General features: G+C 36.6%; 1 protein-coding gene across 1 annotated transcript in view; it reads right to left on the reverse strand.

Moving 5' to 3' along the window:
• Positions 1–1125: 1125 nt before the first annotated feature.
• The window catches only part of DOK6 (docking protein 6), a 260922-nt gene continuing 238682 nt past the window's right edge, over positions 1126–23365 (reverse strand). The window contains exon 8 of the mRNA XM_068932081.1: positions 1126–11070. Within this exon, the coding sequence (XP_068788182.1) occupies positions 10931–11070 (140 nt within the window). The 3' untranslated portion in view covers positions 1126–10930. The remainder of the gene's footprint in view (positions 11071–23365) is intronic.

Genomic DNA, 23365 nt, shown 5'->3' on the forward strand with positions numbered 1-23365 from the left:
TCAAACAAACAGAACTAGAAGGCAGACCTGAGAATTAGGATCTACACATCTTTTGGCCTTTTACAAATCTGCTTTGTTACTGAGGATGGAATCCCAGTAGATGAAGGTGTAACCATGATGGCTAATAATCATATATGTCTGCATACCACAAAACGTATATGCCTGGACCACCTATGCTTGAGTCCCCTTTTCTCTTGGAACATTAGTAGAAGTGTTGTTAATTTTTTTTTTTTTTTTTTTTAGAAAGGGCTGGTCGGGGGAAGGCATCATTATCACCTACACATCAGTTACCAGTTCTACTTGGTTGGCTAGGAAGAAACATTAACAGCCTGACAGTGAAAAGCGCATTTTGCTTAGCCTTCATGGGCACAGGAGAATAAGAGTCTAGGCTCTTCTGAGAATAACGTGGATATAAGGCTTTTCTGAACTACTTGAGTGATAATAGCATTGTGCAATTATCCTACACTCCAGCTAAAAATTTTAAAACCTAAATAAAAAGTCCTTTAACCTAGCACTGAAGACGTAAATTGTTTACAGTGTCAAATACTATTAGAAAACATCTCATTTTGGTTTTGTGTACTCCTGAACAAAGACACATACACATTACAAGGGATATATCTTTTTCATTTACTTGCTGAAGGATTTCAGAAATAGAAATGCTTGCATGTGAAGTTGATACACAGAATTGTACTATTAATAAGTTGTTTTATTTCCTGAGTTATCAAATGTCATAGCAGATAATTCTAAATTGTGCACAGCATTACAAGTAAAACCCTGTAGCATTGGGTCATTTCTTTGATGATCTCACTTATGAATATCAAAATGCCAAAATGATAATATAATGAATTTGAGTATATTTAAGTTCTCTGTCAGAACTCCTGGTACAGAAATATCTATAAAGTAAGACGTTAGAATTGTTTCACTGTTTTTAGAGACAGAATGCAACCCTAAAGGGAAGAGGATGAGGTTAAATACCTGCAACACCATATTCTTTTCCTTATTTCTGGTGATGCCCTTGTTTCTTGCCTCCCCTGGATTCTGTATCTTTTCTGCAAATACTTGTTTTTCAAAATAATTGCTTATTTTTGAGATTCGAGGAAGAAAAAAAAATCTGTAGTGCACATCTTTGCAGTTATTTAATCTTTTTTAATTCAAATTCCATAGACATAGTACTTCTACCAGGATAGTTCACAGGGAAAATTATCACATCACACACAGCATAATAAGAACAATATATTATTTTTTCCATAAACAAACCCAAAGCAACAGCCTTGTTTTTGTACCATCGTAATATCAGTGAACAGCAGCTGAACATGAAACTGAAAGAAATAAAAACAAAAAACCAAAACCTCAACCTTATCAATGTTTGCACTAGCTTAAAATCTAATAAATTATGCACAAGAGAAAATTCCAGAAGTGTCATTTGAAATGTAACATATAAATGCTTTAATTGTTTGTAATGTGTAGTATGGCAGGATGGGACCCTGTAAGAGCCTGTGTGCTTTGACTGGGTTTGGATTATGCAAATTGGCTTTCCAGTGTAAAATGGTAAAAACTTTATTTTCAATATTGTCCGTAGAGCTGCCTTTTTCTTTCAGTGACTTTTAGCTACTTTTGGGTAAACTTAATCAACTGTAATTTGGAAATTTCATCCTAAACAATTACCGTGCTATTTTGTTCTGTACTGTTTTCCAAAATAGTAAAAAGGAAAAAAATATGACACAACTATAGTTAGCAACCAGCTCAGCATACTCTCCACACTGTGGGATAATATTGTCTTTTTTGTTGTTTTAAAGCCTTAGAAACTTTGCTGAAAGGAAATAAATACAATAAAGCACATTTTTATTAAACAACTGCTCTTGAATCACTGGGTAACTACTTTTCTTGTAGCAGGAAAACGGATCTATAAGATTTTAAGAAAGGGAAAAGCAGATTCTTTTTTTCCATGATAAGGTAGGTGAAAAAGGCAGATGTTTAAGTCCCATATTCAGTGGAAAATTCTGTGATTCGTAGTATTGCCAAGTCTTTAAACAGCTTAAACTCATATCTCTTTAAAAAAAGAAACCAGAGACAAAAGAATATTTGCAATCAGTCTTTGCTGCGACTTCTGAGTGCAGGAGAGACACTCACGAGAATTTGAATCAACAGAGAAAATATGAAACTCACAATTTATGGCAGAAAGTGAAAGTTAGAACAATACATTACATCATCTCCAGTTATTCTCCTTAAATATGTCCCTATACATTAAAGAATTTCTGTGACCCTATAATACCTTCATGGTACTGCCAGTTCTACTTGTCTTCATGTCTCCTTTGGCTGTGAGTCTTTGGATAAAACAATGTTACTGTTAAAAAACAGAGCACTCCCTAAGGGCTGGAGACCACTGAAGACCACATGAACATGGATTCCTCCAGACTCCTGCTTTAGGCAAGGTAGCCCAATATGTAACCCCCTTTCTCAACAGGTACCTGCCCTAAATTCCTAGGCACCTTTTCTAATAGGCACTAAAAGTTTCTCAAGCATTTTCAGAAACAACTAGTTTCAACTGCGGTGAGCAACTTAATCATCTAACTCCTACCCAAGTCTTATTCCAGAAACAGCAGAGGGGAGGATCAATGCAGCAAACTAGGCAGACTATTTAAAGGTTAGATGCTATCAACATTTGTTAGTTGGATCAGAGATGGATGCTAGTTTATTCCTGAAAGATTCAAATAAGAATCTGACTTTGGAGAAAGAAAAGTTTTCAGAGGACTGACCTCACTACCGTCAGGTTCATTTCAGTTTGTCCGAGGGGATTTTTTCCATACTCATAAAGACTTCTGGAAACTAGGGCTGTGATTATTTCATTTTTATTTTATACACAGTATGTTCCTTAAAACCCCTATACATTACTGGGCTATGTGAAGTTCCATTTAAATGACTGGCAGTTTTTTACACTAGCTGAAACTCTGTCTTGGTGAATGCTCTCCAGTATAAGCATAAGAAGATATATTTGCTCTAAAGCCCAAATGCTCAGTAGGAGCTAATCCTTTTAGCAGATTTGCACGGCTGACATTAAGGGTTAGTTCCCAGAGCAGCCCTATAGGTCTGCAAGAGAGGTGCTATAATGTCCTTTTAGGCTCTGGGCTCCAAGAGTGGAAACCATATGGGAAGTTCTCAGGCTCTGTTATGCAGAATGGAAGTTAGGCAACTCAAAAGGTATTTTGAAATACTCGCACATTCCTGGGGTGCTGCTTTGGGCTAGACCATAGGAGATGCTGAGAAGAATATATCCCAATTGCCGTGCCTCATGTGCTGTCAGAGCGTGCGTAGAGTCAGGGTGGCCAGCAGATTACTCTGGCCCTTTGAGGGCCAGTGTGAAGGGTCCTTCCCTGAGGCTAGAGTGCGCTTCAAAAAACTAAGCAGGACTAAGCTTTTAACTGCCATATGAAAGCCTAGCTGTTTCTGCCACAACTAATCAGTTCACACAGTATCCTACTGGCTAGATTGGCCGGGACATGGAAGACTTTGGTTCAGTTCTTCCTCCAGCGTGCACCAAACTCATACACCTTGTCCCATGCCCTTTATACCCTTCCAGTTGAAGTTGGGCTTCAGATATACAGATATAACTGATGTTTGTAGGACTAAGAGGAAGAGCCAGGAGGAGCCCTGCGGGGCCCTATAGGCATGTGGCTAAGGCAATCCCACGAAAAAGGTGTCCTCCTTTCTGCTTTCTCCCGTAACTCTTTGTCTTGTTCTTTTCTAATCACTGTATTAAGTAAAATGCATAAATAGTGATGAGGACAGGATGAGCATTTGGATAACCTCTGGGCAAATACATAAGTTTGCCATCACTTCCCTTAACTGCGTCTTAGAATCAGAGAGCCTCGGGAAGGGAAATCACTCATAATATTAACCAGAAAGTTTTGTAACATGATTTAAATGATCAATAGCTAATTATCACACTAAGACGGAGTCAAACAAATATGCAGTATCTGTACTTTTTTCCCAGTATTTTTCTCTATTTGTTCTGAGGTCTATGTGTGTGGTTGGAGAGAGAGAATGTATGTTTGGAATATATACATATATATGCATTCCAAATACTCTCTGTTGACATCATATTTTCCTCTGAACTAAAATCTTCTGAATTTATATTAAATTTCCATAATTTATACAACAGCTATAATATGGGAGGAGCTTTCTCACAGACCTCTGTCACATCATTTTGTAATTAGAGCATAAGGCTGGAGCACCTGTGTACCTATTTTAATCTATCATAAATGCAGATGCTGTTCTTATCACCTTGAATTTGATCAGCTCTGAAATATTCTAAATCATTTTTAGTGACACCTCGCAGCAGTAATTCCACAAAATCATGCCATCGCAGTAGTGATGCATTGTATAAAGTAGTAATATTCTAACATCTGTGTATAAAGTAGTGATATTCTAACATCTGTATTGTATAATTCACTTTAACTGGATTGCTCCATGGTTCTTCCAGCCATGCTAGGGAAAGGGGGTCCAATACTACTGATCCCACTGTTATAGAAAAGCCTGGACCTGTGAATTGAATTAAGCACAAAATATTGATCCTAATAGAGCCGGAAGAAGTTGAAGGCTCTGGAAAGATGTTTTGTACTCAACATGACCCAGTGCTATGTGCCTATAATATCTCCTAAATTCTCCTAATCTTTTTAGAGATTAAAGAATCTGTTTCCTTTTTCTTGATTTCTCACCCTATTCTTTTTTCCTGTTCATTATGCTTCTGAAATCTTCCTCTCTCTGTTTTTCTATGATGATGTTTTTCAAAGACTGAAATGGAACTGATAGCAGTGATAAAACGGGAGCATATGTTTACTTTGTTAGGAAGTTACAATACTGTTTTTCTATATTGTCTGTTTTCCTTAACAACCATCTTAAATCAGTACAACCCAAAAAAGCAGTTCTAGAACATAAATAGCTTCTGTCACAGACTATCATCTAAAGAAAATCAGGAAACTCAACAATTAACACCAACAAGGGCAACTTTATTTTCTATCATTTATTTTGTTTTACCAGCAGGAGCAGCAATGAGAATAAATGCTTAACTGCAACCTTTTATTTTGTAATTGGTATTAAATTGCCAAGATAGTTGATTAATTTTGTGCTTTTTATATGCCTATTGCAATCTTGCTATCATACAATGAAAAAAAGATGGAGAGAAGGACGTAGCCTATATTAAAAATGAGAGTTAACTTTGTTCATGTCAAATATTGTTACATAAATAAAAAAATCTACTGTAAAACGTATCCATTCAATCCCAGGACTGTAAGAATAGAATGAGGTAAATGTAGTTAACCTCATGAGGGTTTCTGTACTCAAGTTAAAAACACAAAACAATGAAATCTTAACCCTTCTTTGGGACTATCGGTGTGAGATTTTAAAAGATTAGCTGCTTCTCCTTAAAGATTCAGAGCTTGCATACAGTTAGAAAAAAAATCTGTTCTTCATTATAACTTGCTACATTCATAGCATCAACATTTTAAAATGCATTAATTTTAATTAATCATAATTAAAACTCAGTTATTCTCATATCTACTTTAACTATATCCATAGAAGTCTGCCATGGTGCATATGAGGGCAAAGATGCAAGAAGCATCTTTGCATAGTTTCATTTTCTCGAATATAACCAGTTCAATCTGTGGATTCTAATCTTCTGACTCCACAGGTGAACTGATGTCTAAGCATAACACTATTCAAATAATTGCCGAACACACGTCACCCTCGCATATCACCTTTTACTGACTTGTAAGGCTTGGACATAGAAAGACAAATTTCTTATTACAACAGGACACTCAATATACTTTGACATTTCCTTCATTCCAACAGATGCATGTACTTGTTTCCAACACAGCACATCTTTTTATATAAAATCAAAAGCGAACAGCATTTATTTATAATATCAAGAACATATACAGTACCCTATATGGAGTCCCAGACTTTGCACCTTCAAAATTAATATATCAAACCTTAAACCCATCAATTTTAAAGCTATGCCACTACAATGGTATGCGCCATTCTTCTACTAACAAAACATAAGCAGACACCCTGGCCAGTTGTCTACGGTGGAAAATACAAGGTTCTAATATATACTTGCTGTGTAATAAGTTATTCTGGAAAGAGTCACAAGTAATTTGGATGAGGTACGGAAAAAAAAACTTTCCAGTGCTGTTGGATCTATTCCTGTAACCAAACAGTAGCTTTCTGCACTTTCTCCATTGTCTGCTGCATTCTGGGTATAGATAAAAGCCACATTTATTCCTTTGCAGCAGATATAAAAAGTGGCTACATACACTGATATTAAAAGCTGAAAAAGAGATTAACTGGAATACCTTCCTCCTTTCTTTGTAGGAAGAAACAGTTGCATATAAGAGATGTTAAATTTCATGTTAAAAGGGGCAGCAATTCAAGAGATGGATATTTTGACAAGGAAAACCACCCTGTAGTTTCTAGGTTTTAGCTGATAACTAGCAAGTGTGGCTTGTGAGCTAAATCTGAGTAGAGGTTTATAGGCTACGGGCTGATGATCTCTGTCAGTTGCCAGTGCTCTAATATCTAAAGAATCGCTATCCTTCATGGTAGTATCTATTACACTGGAGATCAAGAACTGAACAGGCATGAAGTTCATGCCCTTTCTGATAAGTGCAATTCAGATGTCTGATTCTTTTTTAATTTTTGCCATGAACTGGTAAGTATCTTCACAGTCTGCCTGCATGTAGCAACTCCTAAATAAACGGTGCTGGTAAGCTGAATGCTGTATTTAAATTACTGGTATAGAGAGCATTTTAAAAGATTTTTGACTCAGTCATTTAATTCTAACTCCAGTAAAGTCTTACCAGCTTACAACAAGCCTTGATCAGATACATGTTTGTAGCTTCCCAATATGATTTCCATCCCCATGTTGTTCAATGAAAAATTTCCCAAAATGCCATTGCAGACTTTTGCCAGAACATAAGAGATCAGCTTAGTCTAACAAATTTACTTGGTTTGTCAGTACATTTCCATGCATTCTTTGCTGGCTTTGGCGAAAAGAATCAAGAATAGAATTTTGTATGGACTAGATACTTGTGAGATACTGGAGTCAGAGCCCACCCGACAAAGCATAGCCTAAATATTTATTATATTAGTAACACATATATTCAGTAAGACTGCAAACACAATGTTATAAGATATTCTTCTTTTGTTTTGCTTTAACATAGGCAGGCAAATTTGATCCAAAGGAATATACTCAAAGATGATTTAAACCATTACTAATATAATGTTAAAAAGGGGGTTACTCAATTACTTTAGCATCATACTTATGATTTATTACTAGTCTCCTTCAATTTCTCCTTTTCTGTGCCAAGTGACTTCAAAATCAAAAATACCAGCAGGCATCAATCAATAATATTCACAGTTAAGAGACATTAGTAACTACATTTAGTAATGCTGTTTTTTTAATAAGAAATAATGTTCTGTTATCAAGGGTCATGTTTTAAAATTTAAAATCATCGTTACGGAAGCATTTTCATCATACTATTCCTCAGAACTGAAGTAAAGGCAATGGCCTTATGTTAATTTTACCATTTTTTAATACACTAACGCTAAGTTGTGTTTTCACTGGTTGCACCTGGTTACCACTGAAGACATTTGGTTGCCCTCCTGCTCTACACAGCACACTAGCTGAAAACAGAGAGCTCTTCTTGGGTCAGGAGTGGGCGTATTATCTGTGCGCCTGGCACATGAAGAAAGCCGAGACTTGAGCAGAGACCCATGGGGTCCCCAGGCCTCTTTAAAGCCCCTGTAGTCTCTAGGCAGGCAGCTCTACCACGGGCGCCAAAAGAGAGTTTTCTTCTGGCAGAACCACTAGGAGCTGGACAAAGTTGTCTCAGTGGGGAATCACTTGTATTATCGACAGGCATATGTCAGGAACTAAAGCAATTCCATGAAAACAGAATTTTCTGGCAAACTATTGGCCTAGTGCCTGCCTGGTTCTCATGGAGCTTTTCTGAGGAACATTTCTGGAAGCGATACAAATACACAAATTTTACAGTGGTATCGTCTGCAGTTCTGGAGTGGCACAAATAGCAAACTCCACCTGCCACTGAACATTTTTGTGCTTCAGGTGCCCAGTTTTATTTGACTGTGTTACAGGACACTATGAATTTGCATCCTAATCTTTAACTTTCAGTGAGGATGTGTTTACTATCTGAAAGAAAGCATGTTCATGATTTAACTTTGCTTTTTGTTGACTCAGGTCTCTGGCTTTGGCCTACAAACAGTTTTCTAACTGTTGCTACAAGATGGCACCTCAAAAGTCTTTACAAATGTATAGTTGCATAAAGTAGCAAAACTAAAATATTTAGTAAAATCCCTCTAGATGGCTAGTCCCTTTTATTCTTCTTTTTTTGGGAACATTATCTACATCTTCATTAACTGAACAGTACTCATGCACTGAATAGGAAGCCAAACCCATCTGGAAGAGGGAGCAATCTTTCCCCAGGAAATGGAAGGAATGCACTTCCGTATAGATCTTATGTTCTTATCTAAAACACAGCTAAAGCACTAGCTTTAGGATTTAGATAGGTTTCTAAAGTATATGGGCACTGAATCTATAAAACAGTTCTGATACTCTCCGGTTTTTCTTTTTCCTGTTTTAGGGCCATGAAGAATATATAAACATTACATGACCAATATTTAAGTCACTCAGGAAAATAGTTACAGGTACAGCATAGAAACCTGCAGAACATGCTGGAAACTTATTCTGAGGAATTTTAAAGAAAATGTGTATTTTTAGGGCAAGGAAAAGGATCACAGTTGCATAGAAATACAAATAATCGGCCATATAAGGCATATATTTGGCCAAACTCCACTGAATAACAGAACTACACCAGCTGAGTATCTGTTCTTTTGTATCACACTTTGCATGCAACATTCGCAAACTGGAAAATTTCCCAAAGTAAAATGTCAACTAAATTTTTTTCTTAAATGAAAGTGAGAATGAAGCCTCCTTAATCAGTACAGCTCAGAGAGCACCACAGGTACAGCTCCCTGACAGCGTGGGAGAACAGTTTTTCGTTATTGTGTTAGCTCATCAAAATCTTCTCTATAGGGAGCTGTTCTATTCCTGAGCGTGGCAGCAGTGTGACAAGGAGAAGAGGTAGTGAATGAGACAGGAAAGAAGAGGAGAAATAAAGCTGGTTGTGGTGGGGTGCAACTGTTTCATTCAAACAGATCACAAAGCTTTTTTATTCAGCAGCTGTTCACTGAGTGTAATAATCTTTAAGTTTGTTAAGGTCTGTTAGCCTGTAAAATGTTTGGAGAAAAGCTGGACATACTGTATCAGTAAATGTTTAATCAAAAGCAGAAGTCTCTTTTGTACTTTTTAATGCTCTCTCTCTCTCTCTATATATATGTATATGTGTTTGTACATATAAAAACCCAACAGCACTTTTCCAGTTAAATTACAATAGATAAAACTGATTGCTTAATTGGAAAAGAGTCTATGTGTCTCCTCCGTGACATGCTTCCTCAATCTGTCGCGAGAAACAACTCATGAGAACTCAATGAGAAGAATTCCTCTTGCAGTCATGGCAGAGAGTTTGGTACTGGGAATAAAACGCAGGGCCTGCTCGTGTAACAGCAAGACAGCAGATTTTTCTCTCCATATTCTCAAACATTCCAGGGCATCGCAAGAAGTACATAAATATTTGATGCCACTTACAAAAATCTAAATATTTAGGATACATAAAACTTGTTCCCTGCCTACAGGTATGCCTTCCAACTTACTCCCTCCTTACTGATTACAAACACACCTTCGACAGTTCATTTTTCAAAGACATCTTCCAAAGAAAGAAAATTTCCATTGAGATGTGCTCATCATCTTTTTCAATGCAAACTGATACCTGATCCATGATCATACAATATACAATATGCATCTAAAACAGAAAGCTGAGAAAGAAACAGAGAAAGTCAAAGTAACACTTACCAGAAAGACAAGACCAGAGCTCAACTTCTGTACCATATCTGGCCCGCATTATACAATATGAGATTGTCAGTCAGGAATGCAGCCCACATTTCTTTGTTTGAAGAACAGTTTTCCTGCTGTTTAAAGTTATGCTCGCAGGCAAGATTATTTAAATAATTGCAAATGAGAAGACTTCTTGGCAGTTCTAAGGGCTCTACTTTGCTGCTTATACGCGCATTCACAGCTCTTAAGAGGTATTCATGGGAGTTACGCACATATTAGTAAGGGCAGGATTTGTGCCCTAGGAATTTAAGATTAGACACACACTAGGTAGAAACCTTCTCTTACGGCACCAAATGCTATTCTCAACAAATAACTAAGTATCTGCCTGCTACTCCAGCACTTACTGAAGTCTGCTTCAAATAACACTTGACCCTCTGAATAATTAGCAACTTTGCTTGATTCTAAGGGTAACATCTACATTATCTATGCTGCTTATTTAATTGGCAGCATTTCAACAATTCCAGCTGGAACCAGTGGGCTGCAACAAGGACCTGAAAATGTTATCAGTGAAGATGAGCTGACCTGACGATGGAGATGGGTAAGAATGTCAAAATGCGTCATCATGATAGAGCCCAGAACGGGCCTTCTCCTGTCATGCAGATACCTTCACACCAACACAGTTTCATTTGTTTCAATCACTTTCTCACAACACAAATGCTTTCCCCCCCTCCCCTCCTTTCTAAACATCTTAACAAAAGGAAAGATAAAATAAATAAATAACAACTTAGCCTCTGCTTCAGGGAAGCTGCCTCCTCAGGGTTCAACCTTTGCTGTGACCAGGCTGGAGCTGGTAGGCCTCAGTTTTCACTGCAAATTGTGGGTGCGGAGGGTGCACGTTGCTTCCTGACCCTGGTGGCAGGCCCCAGGCTAGACTGTCTCTCTCGGGCAGCCGCTCTCTGGGTGTCATTGGATGAGGCCTGAGCTGTAGCTGATTCCGTAGCTGCCGGCTAGCGCCAGGGACTGCTGGTGCTCCTCGCCCTGCTCCGAGGGGTAGCTGGGAAACGTCTGTGCCCGAGACACCTTCGCTGGACCGAGGCTGTGACCTAGATGGGAGGTTAAAGTAACGAATGCATCATAAAAGTTGCCATACTTGGCTTCCTTAATTTACTTGGGCCCCATTAGTCATGGACATTGGGCTCCAGCTGAATGATTTGGACTTTTCTGGCCCATGGGTCCATCAGTGGGGAGGGCCAGTCTCCAAGGCTGCGGTGAAGACGTCTCTTGCTGTACCGGCATCAGTGCCAGGCTACCACCTAAGCCTGTGCTGGCTGATCTGCGCAGAGCTGCACCAGCACAACTAAAGGACTGTCCTGAGTCACTGCGCAAGTAGGGGCTAGATTTGGTAAAAAAAAGTCACTGTGCTTTCTGTATTTTCCATTGAATTTGATGCTGCCAGCGTGCACTGAGAGCAGACCTACCATGCTTTGCTCTTCTGGAGCTTAAAAGGAGGCTTTCTGCCCACACCTCAAACACAACTGGAAGATAGATGCCTCACTGAGACAAAAGCTTCCTAGACCCAACATAAACATAATTTAAGGTTTTTCTTTTTTTTTTCTTTTTTTTAATTTTCAAAATATCATATCTATATGTTTTATACCTTGTAAATCTCAATGATATTTGATAGAGCTGATGAAGAACTAAGGCACCTCTTATGTATCTAAAGTCCTGCTTAACTCATAGAAGTAATGCCTGTGGTTTCGGAGGGATTAGTAACACAAATGCCACTTCACATACTTATTGACGTTAGAGTTTAAGATGCTAGTCTGTGTCAGGTAAACACAGCATGATCATTTCAAAATCAGCCTTGAGATGGGAGATGGTTCATGTGCAAGAACACTAGTTGAGAGGAAGTTGTATATCTGCAGTCTTTTCTCAGAAGTCCTAGTGATTTTCAGGTAATAACATGTAATAACAGCTTGTTCACTCACAGCTGGGGAGGTGGGAAATGATTTGTGAAAAGCCAAAACAAGCCAGTAACACAACTTAAAACATGGCTCACGTGACTTGATTCTCTGTCTTGATCATGCACCTATCTTAAAATTACTTTTTGAGTTTGAGATTTAATTAGTAACTAAGACTAATGAAGAAGCATTGACTGCTCCTAGTTCCAAAGTATGTACTTTATGCAAAGTACACTTTCCATCTTTGGAAATGTATACTGAAGCCTGGAATTGAAATGGTTTTGGATAATGCTTTTTAAAACGTGTTACAAATAATACATATATTATATGTGCGAATGCAAAATAACAGTTTTCCTTCAACCACAGACTTTAAATTAAAGAATGTCTTTTGCAAAGTATATACTCTTATGCTGAATAAGTCACTTCACGTTGAAACATTTCAAAATAATTGGCAGTCTGCTAGACTGACCTAGTAGTACTGGAACTAAGAATGATGCTCAATGGGTTTGGCAAAACTTTATCACTGATGTTGTACTTGGAAAAGTCTGGCTATAATGACTGTTACTCACTGTCTGCTTCATGAAAAAAATGCAATTCACCCAAAGAGGAGTATATTGGTAGCAATATTAGGGCCAAGAGTGAGAGAAAACAAACAAACAAAATAACCACACTAAACGAAAAACAGACTGAAAGGTACATCTCAGTGACACTGCAGACAATAAAGCCACAGACCGAATTCCCTTTCACAGCATGACAAAGCAGAATGATTTCTGTATGTGCAATTCTATTTTTTACTCACTAGATGATTAAATTCACATTGGCTATTAAAACCCTGACTGAGATGCCAAGTTTAAATATCTTCTGCTTCAAGAAGCTTCTGCGTCAAACTGAACTAAAATGTACAGTGGCTGTAAGGTCTGAGCTGCAAACTAAAAGTACTGAAAAACCAGAAGTATGTTGTTTGAGGATAATCTGAAAAGCTTTACTTTGAGGAAATTTTAACCATGGAGAATATTAAGTGAGGTCTTTACACATTTTTACTTCCATTTAGTGTTTGCATCGCAGATAGTGTTAGGTTTTTAAATTATTATTATTTAATGCAAACTAATCTATAGAAAGCTGCATGACTGTAATGACTGTAAATTTTGCATTTGTTCCAAATCTTTCATTTTTTTTTTCTAAAGATGTAAGGCCAAGTTTTCTTTTTACTCAGAGGTGAGAAACACATAGTATTTAACGGCCCATTAGGAACTGTTAATCCAGCCATGTGACTGGCTCTGCAAAATTTGTTTCTTTCTTAGCAGTATAGATAATTAAAATATGTTAAGGTACCATTTTCTTCCATTCTGTTAATGTATTTCAAAAAAATAAAAATAAATAAAATAAAATAAACAGTCCCAGTAACAAGAAGCAGGACTACAAACACCTGCCAGCGTTTCCTAATCTCCAGTCTCTTGTCGCGTGCTCTGTCTCTGATCTCACTAATTTTGAACTCTTTGCCCAGCTTTGGTAAAGTGATAAAAGAGCACCCCATCCTTAACTAATTTCTAGTCAAGGCATTAAGATGATCTCTTAGAACATAGAAGATGAATTGAACGCACTGAGGTTAAGAAGGAAGTTAAAGTCCTGTGCCAGTTCCTGGATGTAAGCTTTAGCTGTTAGCACTTCCCTTACTGTTCTTTAAAAGAAAATTCGTAGACACTAAATCTCACAATGGACTGATTTAAGCCATTATCTAACCAAAGAGGCTAATGAGGATAAGTGACTGCTTCCCTGGCTGCGAACGTGCTTAGATCTCAAAGATTAAAAGACATGCTCAACAGAGCCAAAAGGTCGAAGACACCAGGGCTAGGCCCAAGTCATTATTTTCACAGAACATAACATTCGGGGAATGTACAACATTATTCTGTGAAAATAATAATAGAAAGAATAGAGGACTGTTCAAATGAAATGCGAAAGCTATGGGTAATAGAGAACCTGGTTTAGGAAAGAACGGCTTCATGTAAAATGTTTATGTTTGTCTTACATTTATCTTTTAAATATTGAACTATGTTGCAGCATTTAAATACAATGAATAAAAATATTTAACAGTGGTAAAACAAAGAAACAGTCCCATGGTTTTCAGGTTGGCTTAAGATTTCCAATGGGAAAATTTCCAAAATTTAGGGGGTTGTTCAATGTAGAATTTTTTATTTAATCTACTATTTTCTGGAAGGGAAATTCTAAATTATAATCCACTATTTTATTCACATTCCTGCCAAAAATTATTTTAATATTGTTCAAGTCACCAGCCTTATAGAGTCTTAACTATTGCAGTCTGCACATTTATGGCTTATGTCAGCAGTAAGATTTTGAATCTTTAGATACAGGAAATGTTTTTGAAGTAAAGAAATAAATTTCACAGTTTTTTAAGCTTACTGCTGGAATATTTGCTGTGTTACATTTGGGTCTTAACAAGTTAAGAGAGAAGCAGGAGAATTCTGTTTGTGGACTTTGCAGCTCTTTGCTACCACTGCTCTTTTCAAGAATACAAGCTAAACACTTCTGTACAGTTCTTCTGAGGTCAGTGTAAGAGGAATTTGAACACTACACACTTCATGACCTGAAGACACCAGCAGAGTTGGTGGAGGTTTCTTCCTGTTGCTTACATATGAAATACATACATATATTTTTCTTTTCTAAGACAGGACCTTGAAAAGGCAAGTATTATTCAATCTGCTTCAGCCTTTATTCAGATTTACTCTCAGGATCACAGAATGCAATGAAGCTGTAGTCCAAACCAGATAAGTATGAATGGTTCATAAAGATAATTTAATGTAACTGGCAAATTAGACCAAAATTAGTTTTTTCCTGGCCTTAATTATGCTGGAAACAGAGGTAGTATACATAAGGATCTTATTTCATGACATGGTACTTATTTATAACAAATCTTTAGAGGAAAAACCCGATGGTTTCCTAGTAACGGGAGTGATGGATGTTTATATAAGTAGATCGATCACAGCTTCTAACAGAAAACTTGCAGTACTGAGTTAAATGAAAATTAGGAAAAAAAAAAAAAGAAAAAAGAGAGAGATCCAGAAGTAAGTTTTAAAAGCTACCTTGCTGCTTCTTATTGGGAGATGTTTCTCTCTGGGATTCATAATTCAGAATCTGAACCAGAAGGCAGGAGCCTGATTCACTTTTTTTCTAAAAGAAATTTTCTAAAAGAATTTTTCTAAAAGAAGAGAGGATCACACTTTTCTTTCAAACAAGAATCAAGGGATTCTTTTATTCAATGTTCTCTGGTTAGAGCACTCATCCGTGGTGTTCAATCCTGGCCTCAAATCCCGCTCTCTCTCTGGGCAGGGTTTGACGTTACACTTTCTGTAGTGGAAAATCATCTGAAAACGTCCCCTTCCCCTTCTGTGCCCTCAGCTGTGCCCTTGCAGCTGTCTGAAAGGCTCCTTTGTAAACTGCAGGCCTGTGGTGATCTGGTTTGCAAACAGCCCTACAAATCATTGCACTGGCACAGCTGAGGAGCAGGGACAAGCAGCCAAGGGTAAGAGATGGCACGATTTTTCTCGGAGTGGCTTCGATGCCAGAAAATTTTGGGGGGGGATGATGACCTGAGGAATACATATCCAAATTCAGGAGAACGACACTGCCACCGGATTACTGACTTTTTTGACGCAGGATCACTTTTGAAACCCTATGGCTAAACTGTTCTACTATCATATCTAAAATATATGTATACTTTTACAGTACAATGATTAAACATTAATAGGAACAGAGACTCCCGTGTTTCAGCTTCTGCTGTAGAGCCTTTTAAGTACCTCATATTAGATAGTCATTAGATAAAATATAGAAGCAGTTCTTTGCAGCTGCACAGCAAGCTTTCATCTGGGACTTCCTAACCCCCTGAACAGATGACTTTACAAACAAAATGATGCTCTTCTAATGCAGTTTTACTTTTCTAGATAATGATAATAACCGCTATATTTGAAAATAAAACTTGGCACTTCCATTCCCAAGATTATGAGCACAAAATTGAAGTCATTAAATTAATGCCAATTAGATATGTTTAGTAATGTTATATTTATATATATGTACATGAGAGTGCTCTGAGACGTCATAAGGACAAAAGCTCTGTGATTGCAAATGCTATAGAAAAGCATGGTTGTTAAAAAGAAATTTATATGAATTAATCAGCTCAAGCTAAGAGCAAGAAAAGTAAATCACTTTTTGCACACTACACCATTTATAATTCTTTTTTAGAAGTATCCACTTGCAAATTCTGGTATTCACAATAAACAGAACAGTCTGGAAGCCAGTGAAACTGAGACGATGAGGTTTTATTCACAAAGGATGTTGCAAGGAGGTGTTAAAAAAAAACAATTAGCTAACAGATGTTTGAGGAATGAAATGTGAGTGTGAAAGTGTTAGTTGCATTTTATTTTCTCACACAATTCCAACTGGGCAATAAATGTAGCCCTTCAGCCAGAAAAGTCCACAAAACTAGTACCAGCCTTTAATCTAGATTTATATCCTCTAAGGACTTTTCCAAAAGCAGTTGAAATACATCAGAGAAGGCCCAAGGATTGTACTGAGAACATGGCTTTGACGGGGCCTGGTGTCTCAAGATGCTTCACTATCTAATGTTCTTGGCAGCGTTATTGTAAAGACACAGGAGAAAATGAGAAAGCCACTGCAGCTATGCACTGAGAGTCCACTAGGGAAAATAAAATACTTATTGCAAGAAAATAAATTACTATGACTGCTTACTTCTGATGGAAGCTTTTATCTTCCTAAGAGCTTTTGTTGCAAAGAAGGACAAAATTCACATTTTATTCTCCGTAAAGAAAATGATTCTCAAAAAAAACCTGCTACAATCTCAAATCACGTTAAGTGGCTATTATTGCATCAAATAGGATAGTTTCATTTAAGGCAGAAAATAAATGACTGCAGTTATCCTATTTATAAACTGATACTGGTTAAAATTCTGCCAACATTTCTGTATTGAATGTACAGTATCTCCTATTGAGCCATTGATGAAAAAGCAGCTTTTCCTTTTCTGCCGTTAGTTGATTGAGATAACTAAAGCAAAGTTTCATGCTAGGGCAAACTGCTAAAAGGAAAACATTTATTCTGCAGAAATGATTGCAAGGGCATTAATTGGTACAGCAATTATTCCGCTGTCAGTCACAAAAGAGGCAATGGAAGGGAACAGATGGAAACTGAATAATAGCATAAGCTACATTAGAGCATATTGATATTCATATACTTACTGAAAGTGAAACTGTGAGCCTGATTCAATTCCAAATAAAGAAATCCAAACTTTCCCTTGAATTTAACAGATATTGGAATTAATACTCTAGGATGCACAGCTGGGCCCAAATGCCTACATTTTCTAAAATAATTTTGTATTTCATCAAATATCTATCTTTTTGAGGCAAAAATGAATATTTGGAAATAGAATTTTTGAGACACATTTTTAATAAAAGGATTTAATTTGCCATTTGAAATAATTTTCAACCAATATATCCAAAATTTTTCCTGAAAGTTATAGGAAATATATTAAGGGAATGAACGTAAAAGTTCCTGCTATCTTTTCTCCAAATTTCTTTTTCATTGTCAATTAAATATAATTTTAATTTTCTTTAGAATTGTAAATGAAAGGAAAAATCCATTTTCGCCAGTATCAAAATCACTAAATATCTGACTAGAACGCATTTGTTACAGAATTCCATCACTTTCCAGAACTGAAAGACTGTTATGCATGTTAAAAGTTTTGGCCTTGTCATCAGGTCCTCCTCTAGGAAAGATAATATTTTACATGTGCAGGAAGAAAAGGCTGCAAGAACAATTTTTTGGCTGTTAAAAAAAAAAAGTAAATCTACAATATGTCCATTTTTTCTGTCTTAAGGAAGACATTTTCATCATTCCAATTTTGGCACAAGAATACTAGAGTTTTAGGATGAATACATTTATATGTCAATATTTTGAAATGAAGAAAATGCATGTCCTTATGGCTTGGTAATAGTGCTGATTGTTTCAGTACCTACAAATAATATTACTTGAACGTAAATTCTAGGTACTGAAAAAAGAGTATTATTTCATCTGTATTACTACCTAAAAGAGCAAATATTTAAAAGCAATATCTCAAAACACATGGTTACAACTAACCTATTTACTAAAGAGAGTAAGTTAGTTAGACAATAGGTTAGCTGTAGTTGTGTTTCAATATATTGCTTTTGAATATTTGCTCTCTCAGTGCATGTAAAGTGTGCTTCACCTTCAAAATCCACCCGTTCTTAAGCCATCACATGAGCCATCACAAGGTGATGTAGTCCTTGTGGTAGGAACCTCACAGCATCAACAACATCTTTCTCAAAGGTGAATTCCACTGGGTTTTTTTTTTTTTTCTAATAATGCATCTTTTCATTCATGACAGCTTTCTATGCCTCCGTATGTGCATAAAAGGAGGAGACGTATATAAATGCGTGCCACTTAGTATGTCTGTCTAGAAGATGGAAAAGAACAAGAAAGTTACTCTGTACAAGTCTCAAAGATTACCCAAGAGTTTTTCCCCTTTTTGCCCACAAACTATTCCTGCAGCCAAAATATGACACATATGTGGGAAGAGCAATCTATTTCATATATTATATCTCTTAGACTCTTGTGCTATCCTATCTGTAATACATATTTGTATGAATGCATCCTGGAACTAGAGAGAGATTAAATAAAAGAAATGACTGGATTGGTAACAATTTTACCCCTGCCTTCTGAGCCAACATACAGATAAGGACAATAAGCTGGTACTTGTTACATCACCTTCTGCATACAGATTGCAGTGGTCTTTACAGAGATTAATTGGTTTCATCTTTACTGCTCTTAATTTACACTTGCCATACTTGTGCTAATGTTACAATACCAAAATAGCCTTCCCTCTCCCTCTGTTCTGAGTCCAGCTCCCGAACTACACCAGCACAGCAGAAGCAGGCATAAATGTGTTCTCCGCAGAAAATTAGGCTCCAGCTTTGCTTCAAAACAAGTGGAGTTGTCTAGATGATAACTTTCAGATAGAAGGGTTTTCTTTGTTGCGTTTCACAGATTCTGCAAAAGTGAAATTTTCTGCACCAATGTTTTAAACCAATTAATAACTGTTACCTATTTATTGGGGAAACCTGATCTAAGCTAGCCCTGCATTAAGCAAGCAGCTGGACCAAATGACCTCCAGAGGCATCTTCCAGCCTGAACTATTCTATGATACTCTGCAATACTTTATTTTCAGTCATTTGATTTTCTGAGAAAAACAAATTAGCTTGTTTTAAATTAGTTAAAGAAAACACTCAGCTATTCTTCCTGACTAGTGTATTGTATTAGGAGAGTGGTAGTTTTCTCTTAGTCATTACATACATGGTACAATTTGCATGCATTAGAGAAGTGACTCTGGCCAGAGATTTTGTTTCGTAATGAAAGATAACAGCATCAGGATCTTGAAGAAAAGCTTTTGAGAGGAAATGTGCCCAAACACTTTAATACTGACATGCCTCAAAACATTCAGCAAGTTACTTAATGCTCTATATACGATCTTGAATTAGCGCCATAACAAAGCTAGCTGAAACGGCTGAGTACTTCATACATGGTGGGGAGCATCCCAGGACCAATTTATCCTTTCAGCCACAGACTCAGCCAACATGAACCTAACATAAAATATCTCCACGTAAGCTGTGAGAGTGAAGTTTATTATGAGAATGATAACACTGATCCTGACATTTTTAGGCCTGTTCAAAGGATAGTAAAATTATTTCACTTACAACAAAAGTAAACAGAAACTAAGTGTTTTTGTGGTGAATGAAGGTGGTTTCATTTTCCGATCAAACCTCAAAACCTAATAAGCTGTTTGTAATCACAGACTTTTTAAACAAAAGTGTCACAAAACTGAGACAGGCCACATCAGCAACACTAAGGAAAGAAAAGGAAGATGCTAGAGGAGAAACTCCTGCCATTAACATAATTTATTTACTTCAAGGAATATTTGAAGTGGATAATAAGAAGCAGGATGAAAAAGAAATAAGAAAAGAATGTTCTGATAAGAAGTGGTTGTGGGAAAGGCTAAAGTAGGTTTGTAGAAAGATTACATAGCTCAGGAAAAACTCCAGCAAGGTAATGATTTTGGTCTTTAAAGTACTTTGCCTTATGGATATGTCACATACCAACACTCAGGAACCACTGGGAAAAATACTGGAATAACCTGTGGAGTGGGACGAATATAAAGGCAGTAAAATAAGAAATAAATGCAAAAAAACAGCTAAAATTGTTTGGCTTCAGTTTATTTGACTCAGTAATGACTTTCCACTGTATTTAAGTAGGTAAAGCTGTACACTTAGCTATCTTCTTTCACTTTTGATTCCTGCCAGAAGCAGAGTGTCATTATATGAGTCAACTGATGGTTGATCTCTACACATAAATAATTTAGAAGATAATTTTCTTTTACATCCTTGAAAATTACATCTACCAAAGTAATTTAAAATAGGTAGCAATGTAAGCAGCGATATCATCTTGATTTACCCATTTGTTAGCTTACGGGACATTTTTCGCTTACTCAAATTGTTTTTGCTGCATTTCTTCCAAAGCTCAACTAAATGTCCAGTTCAAAGAAGGATGTTATCAGATGCCATGTTAAAAAGAAAGCAAAACAAAACAAAACAAAACCCTAAATCTGTTACTGATTTAACATGAAGTATCTTACTAAAAAATGCAATGCAAAAATGCAAATTTATACTTGCATAACAGTCTGATGCTACAGAATATCTCACTGTTAAATATTTATTGCATTTAAAATCATGTTGACATTTCCCTTGGATACACTATTCCAGAAAACACTATAAAGGCCTCACATAATCTACTGATACTGCAGAGGTAAAGTGGAATAATGAATTTCTAGTTTCATATTAGAGAATCTGAAACAAAATGAAGGGGAAAAAAGACATTTATTGATATGAAACATATAATGTTGAGATAGTAAGTATACAGCCATTGAAAATAGAATATTCCTAAAGGCTGGTTGATCAGAAGTGTTCAATATTTTTGCTTTTATAATTCTGCTGGTCTTTAGTGGGATGACTAGCCAATATTTCCCGGCCTAGTAGCATTTTTATTATAAACACTGCATTCACAAGGACTCAGAAACTAGCCTAAACAAAATTTGCCATAAATTGAAACTCATGAGTTACGAGTAGTGCAGTTCACATTGCTTGACATAGGAAAAGATGGGGCTAAAGGATTTATATCACCCCAAATGGATACCAATTCTACAAATATTACTTGTTAAAAGACAATTCTGTAATGTGATATTACAGGAGAATTAAACATATATAAAATAGAAAGTCTCAGGCTTTCAGGGAACAGTTTGGTGGTACCTCCCTTGGGTCTCCTAGACAGTTTCTTGGCACACGTGACGAGCCAGGGAGACAGGGAAATAAACAGTAACAACGTTAAACCTTACCAAAACAAAAGGATTTATAACCATTTAGCTTTCATCATAGAGTCAGATGTGCTCCACTACTAGGGGACACAAAGAAAAGGCAGCAGTACATGGCTGGGGAAAATGGTTATGAGGTGTAATAGGACCAGGCATTTTAGTATCAGTTAAGTCTTAGAGTAGCTTAGATAGTTGTGGCACTGCAGCCTCAGTCTCAGTTGAGCTCTGCTAGTGCTCCTCACTGCTCAAAAGCAGCAAGAGTTGTCATCTGTTTTGATTATACACTTCCACCTCTGGTGCAGAAATCAGGGCCGTCCCTTACTGCATTTCATTCTAGTTCTGTGAAGACCAAATTCTATATAAATTGTGTGCAATGTCCTCCGAAGCCAGGAAAAAATCTTGGACTCTAGTAAGACTTCTTCCATTCAAGGAACATTGTATTTATGGTGAGAGATGGGGAATAAGTCTTGCTTATCTGTTTTTTGATGAGAAGAGGAGGGCAATTTGAGGGAGGTAAAAGAGGACCCACTGGTTTAATAAAATGAATTATTTAAACTAACTAAAGAGCATCCAAGTTTTTTCTTTTTTTAATGTCACCTATGGGCAAACTTCAAAAAACACAACTCTCACATTAATATATGAAGAGGTGAAATGCAGCTTTTAGAACTTCTATCTTTTAAATTCTGTTCTATTTTTTTACTTATGCATTGAAAAAATTTATAGAACCATTTGTTCTATAATATTTAAGCATTTTATGAAATATTATGTGGAAATATTCTTTAGAAAAATTTAATATTATTTCATGCTATAACCAGTCAGTAATAGTAGATGTTATATGAAAAATGAGAATGTTGCAGTAGCTGATAATTAGCCCACTGACAATGATTAAGAAACTTCCTCAAACATTTGAAGATAGGAAGAAACACCTTTCCAGTTGTTAGAAAGAAGAAAGGACAACAGTCTGTTTTAAAAACTATTTGAAACTATAGGCTTGCTTTAAACTTAAGGTGGCTGGAGTGTCTTTAAAACAGCACTTCATTTGCACCATGCCTGCAAAGAACAACTTAAAAGGATAGACTGAACAGCTGAAAAACTATACTCTGAATTTAGGAATTGTATGATAATTGTATGATACTAAATGCCGTACATTCATTAAACATGTTTGCAGAATGAAGGTGTTTCTTAAATCAAGTAGATCAGAGGTGCTAAACCAATGAAAGCATGATGATAGCTAATTGTAAATTTAGAAAAGTATGACAGAGATATGCTCATCAATCATGATGAAACTACAGAAAAAGTGTGTTAAAAACTCTCTTCTCCCTTTCTGCTACCATCTCCACAGCAAAATCCTGTTTTACTCACTTCTGGAAGCAGAAAACCAGCAGACAGTTTTAGAGAGCAGCAGTGAACAAAATAAGCTTACACACTTATCAAGAGATAACCTTTCAGTTTAAGTGATGGGCTATTATGCATTCAATGCCTGCTTGTACGATGAAGTTGCAAAGCTCTTCTTGAAAATGTAATTAACATTTTTCTGGTAAGGAATTTTGCAGGCTTGCAAAATGCTATAGTAATTTAGGATTTTGAGTTTATTTTATATTCTGGACAGGAAACCTAAGCTGAAATTGATATGCAGGAAAAAAAAAAGTACTTTTTATATTTCTCAGTCAATATTTTGTTTGTCGCAAGCAGACCTCTTGAATAATCTCTAAAGAATAAGAACTTAATGCTGCCTTTAGCTCACAGGATGTAGTTCAGATTTCTCACATTAACCATGATAACCCAGGTATGAGTCACCAAATCAGAAATAAAAATCTCTGCCTATCTAAAATATCTCAGCGCAAAGACAGGCAGACAGCTTCAGGGTTTTACAATGGGTAAAAAGTCATCTCGTATAGGCTGATTTGAGATCCATGTGGCAAACACTAAGTAATTTGAACAAGCTTGAGCTAAGTATCTTTTTGAATCCAATCC

Source organism: Struthio camelus, chromosome 2 (genome assembly GCF_040807025.1).
Source record: "Struthio camelus isolate bStrCam1 chromosome 2, bStrCam1.hap1, whole genome shotgun sequence".
Taxonomy (NCBI): Eukaryota; Metazoa; Chordata; class Aves; order Struthioniformes; family Struthionidae; genus Struthio; species Struthio camelus.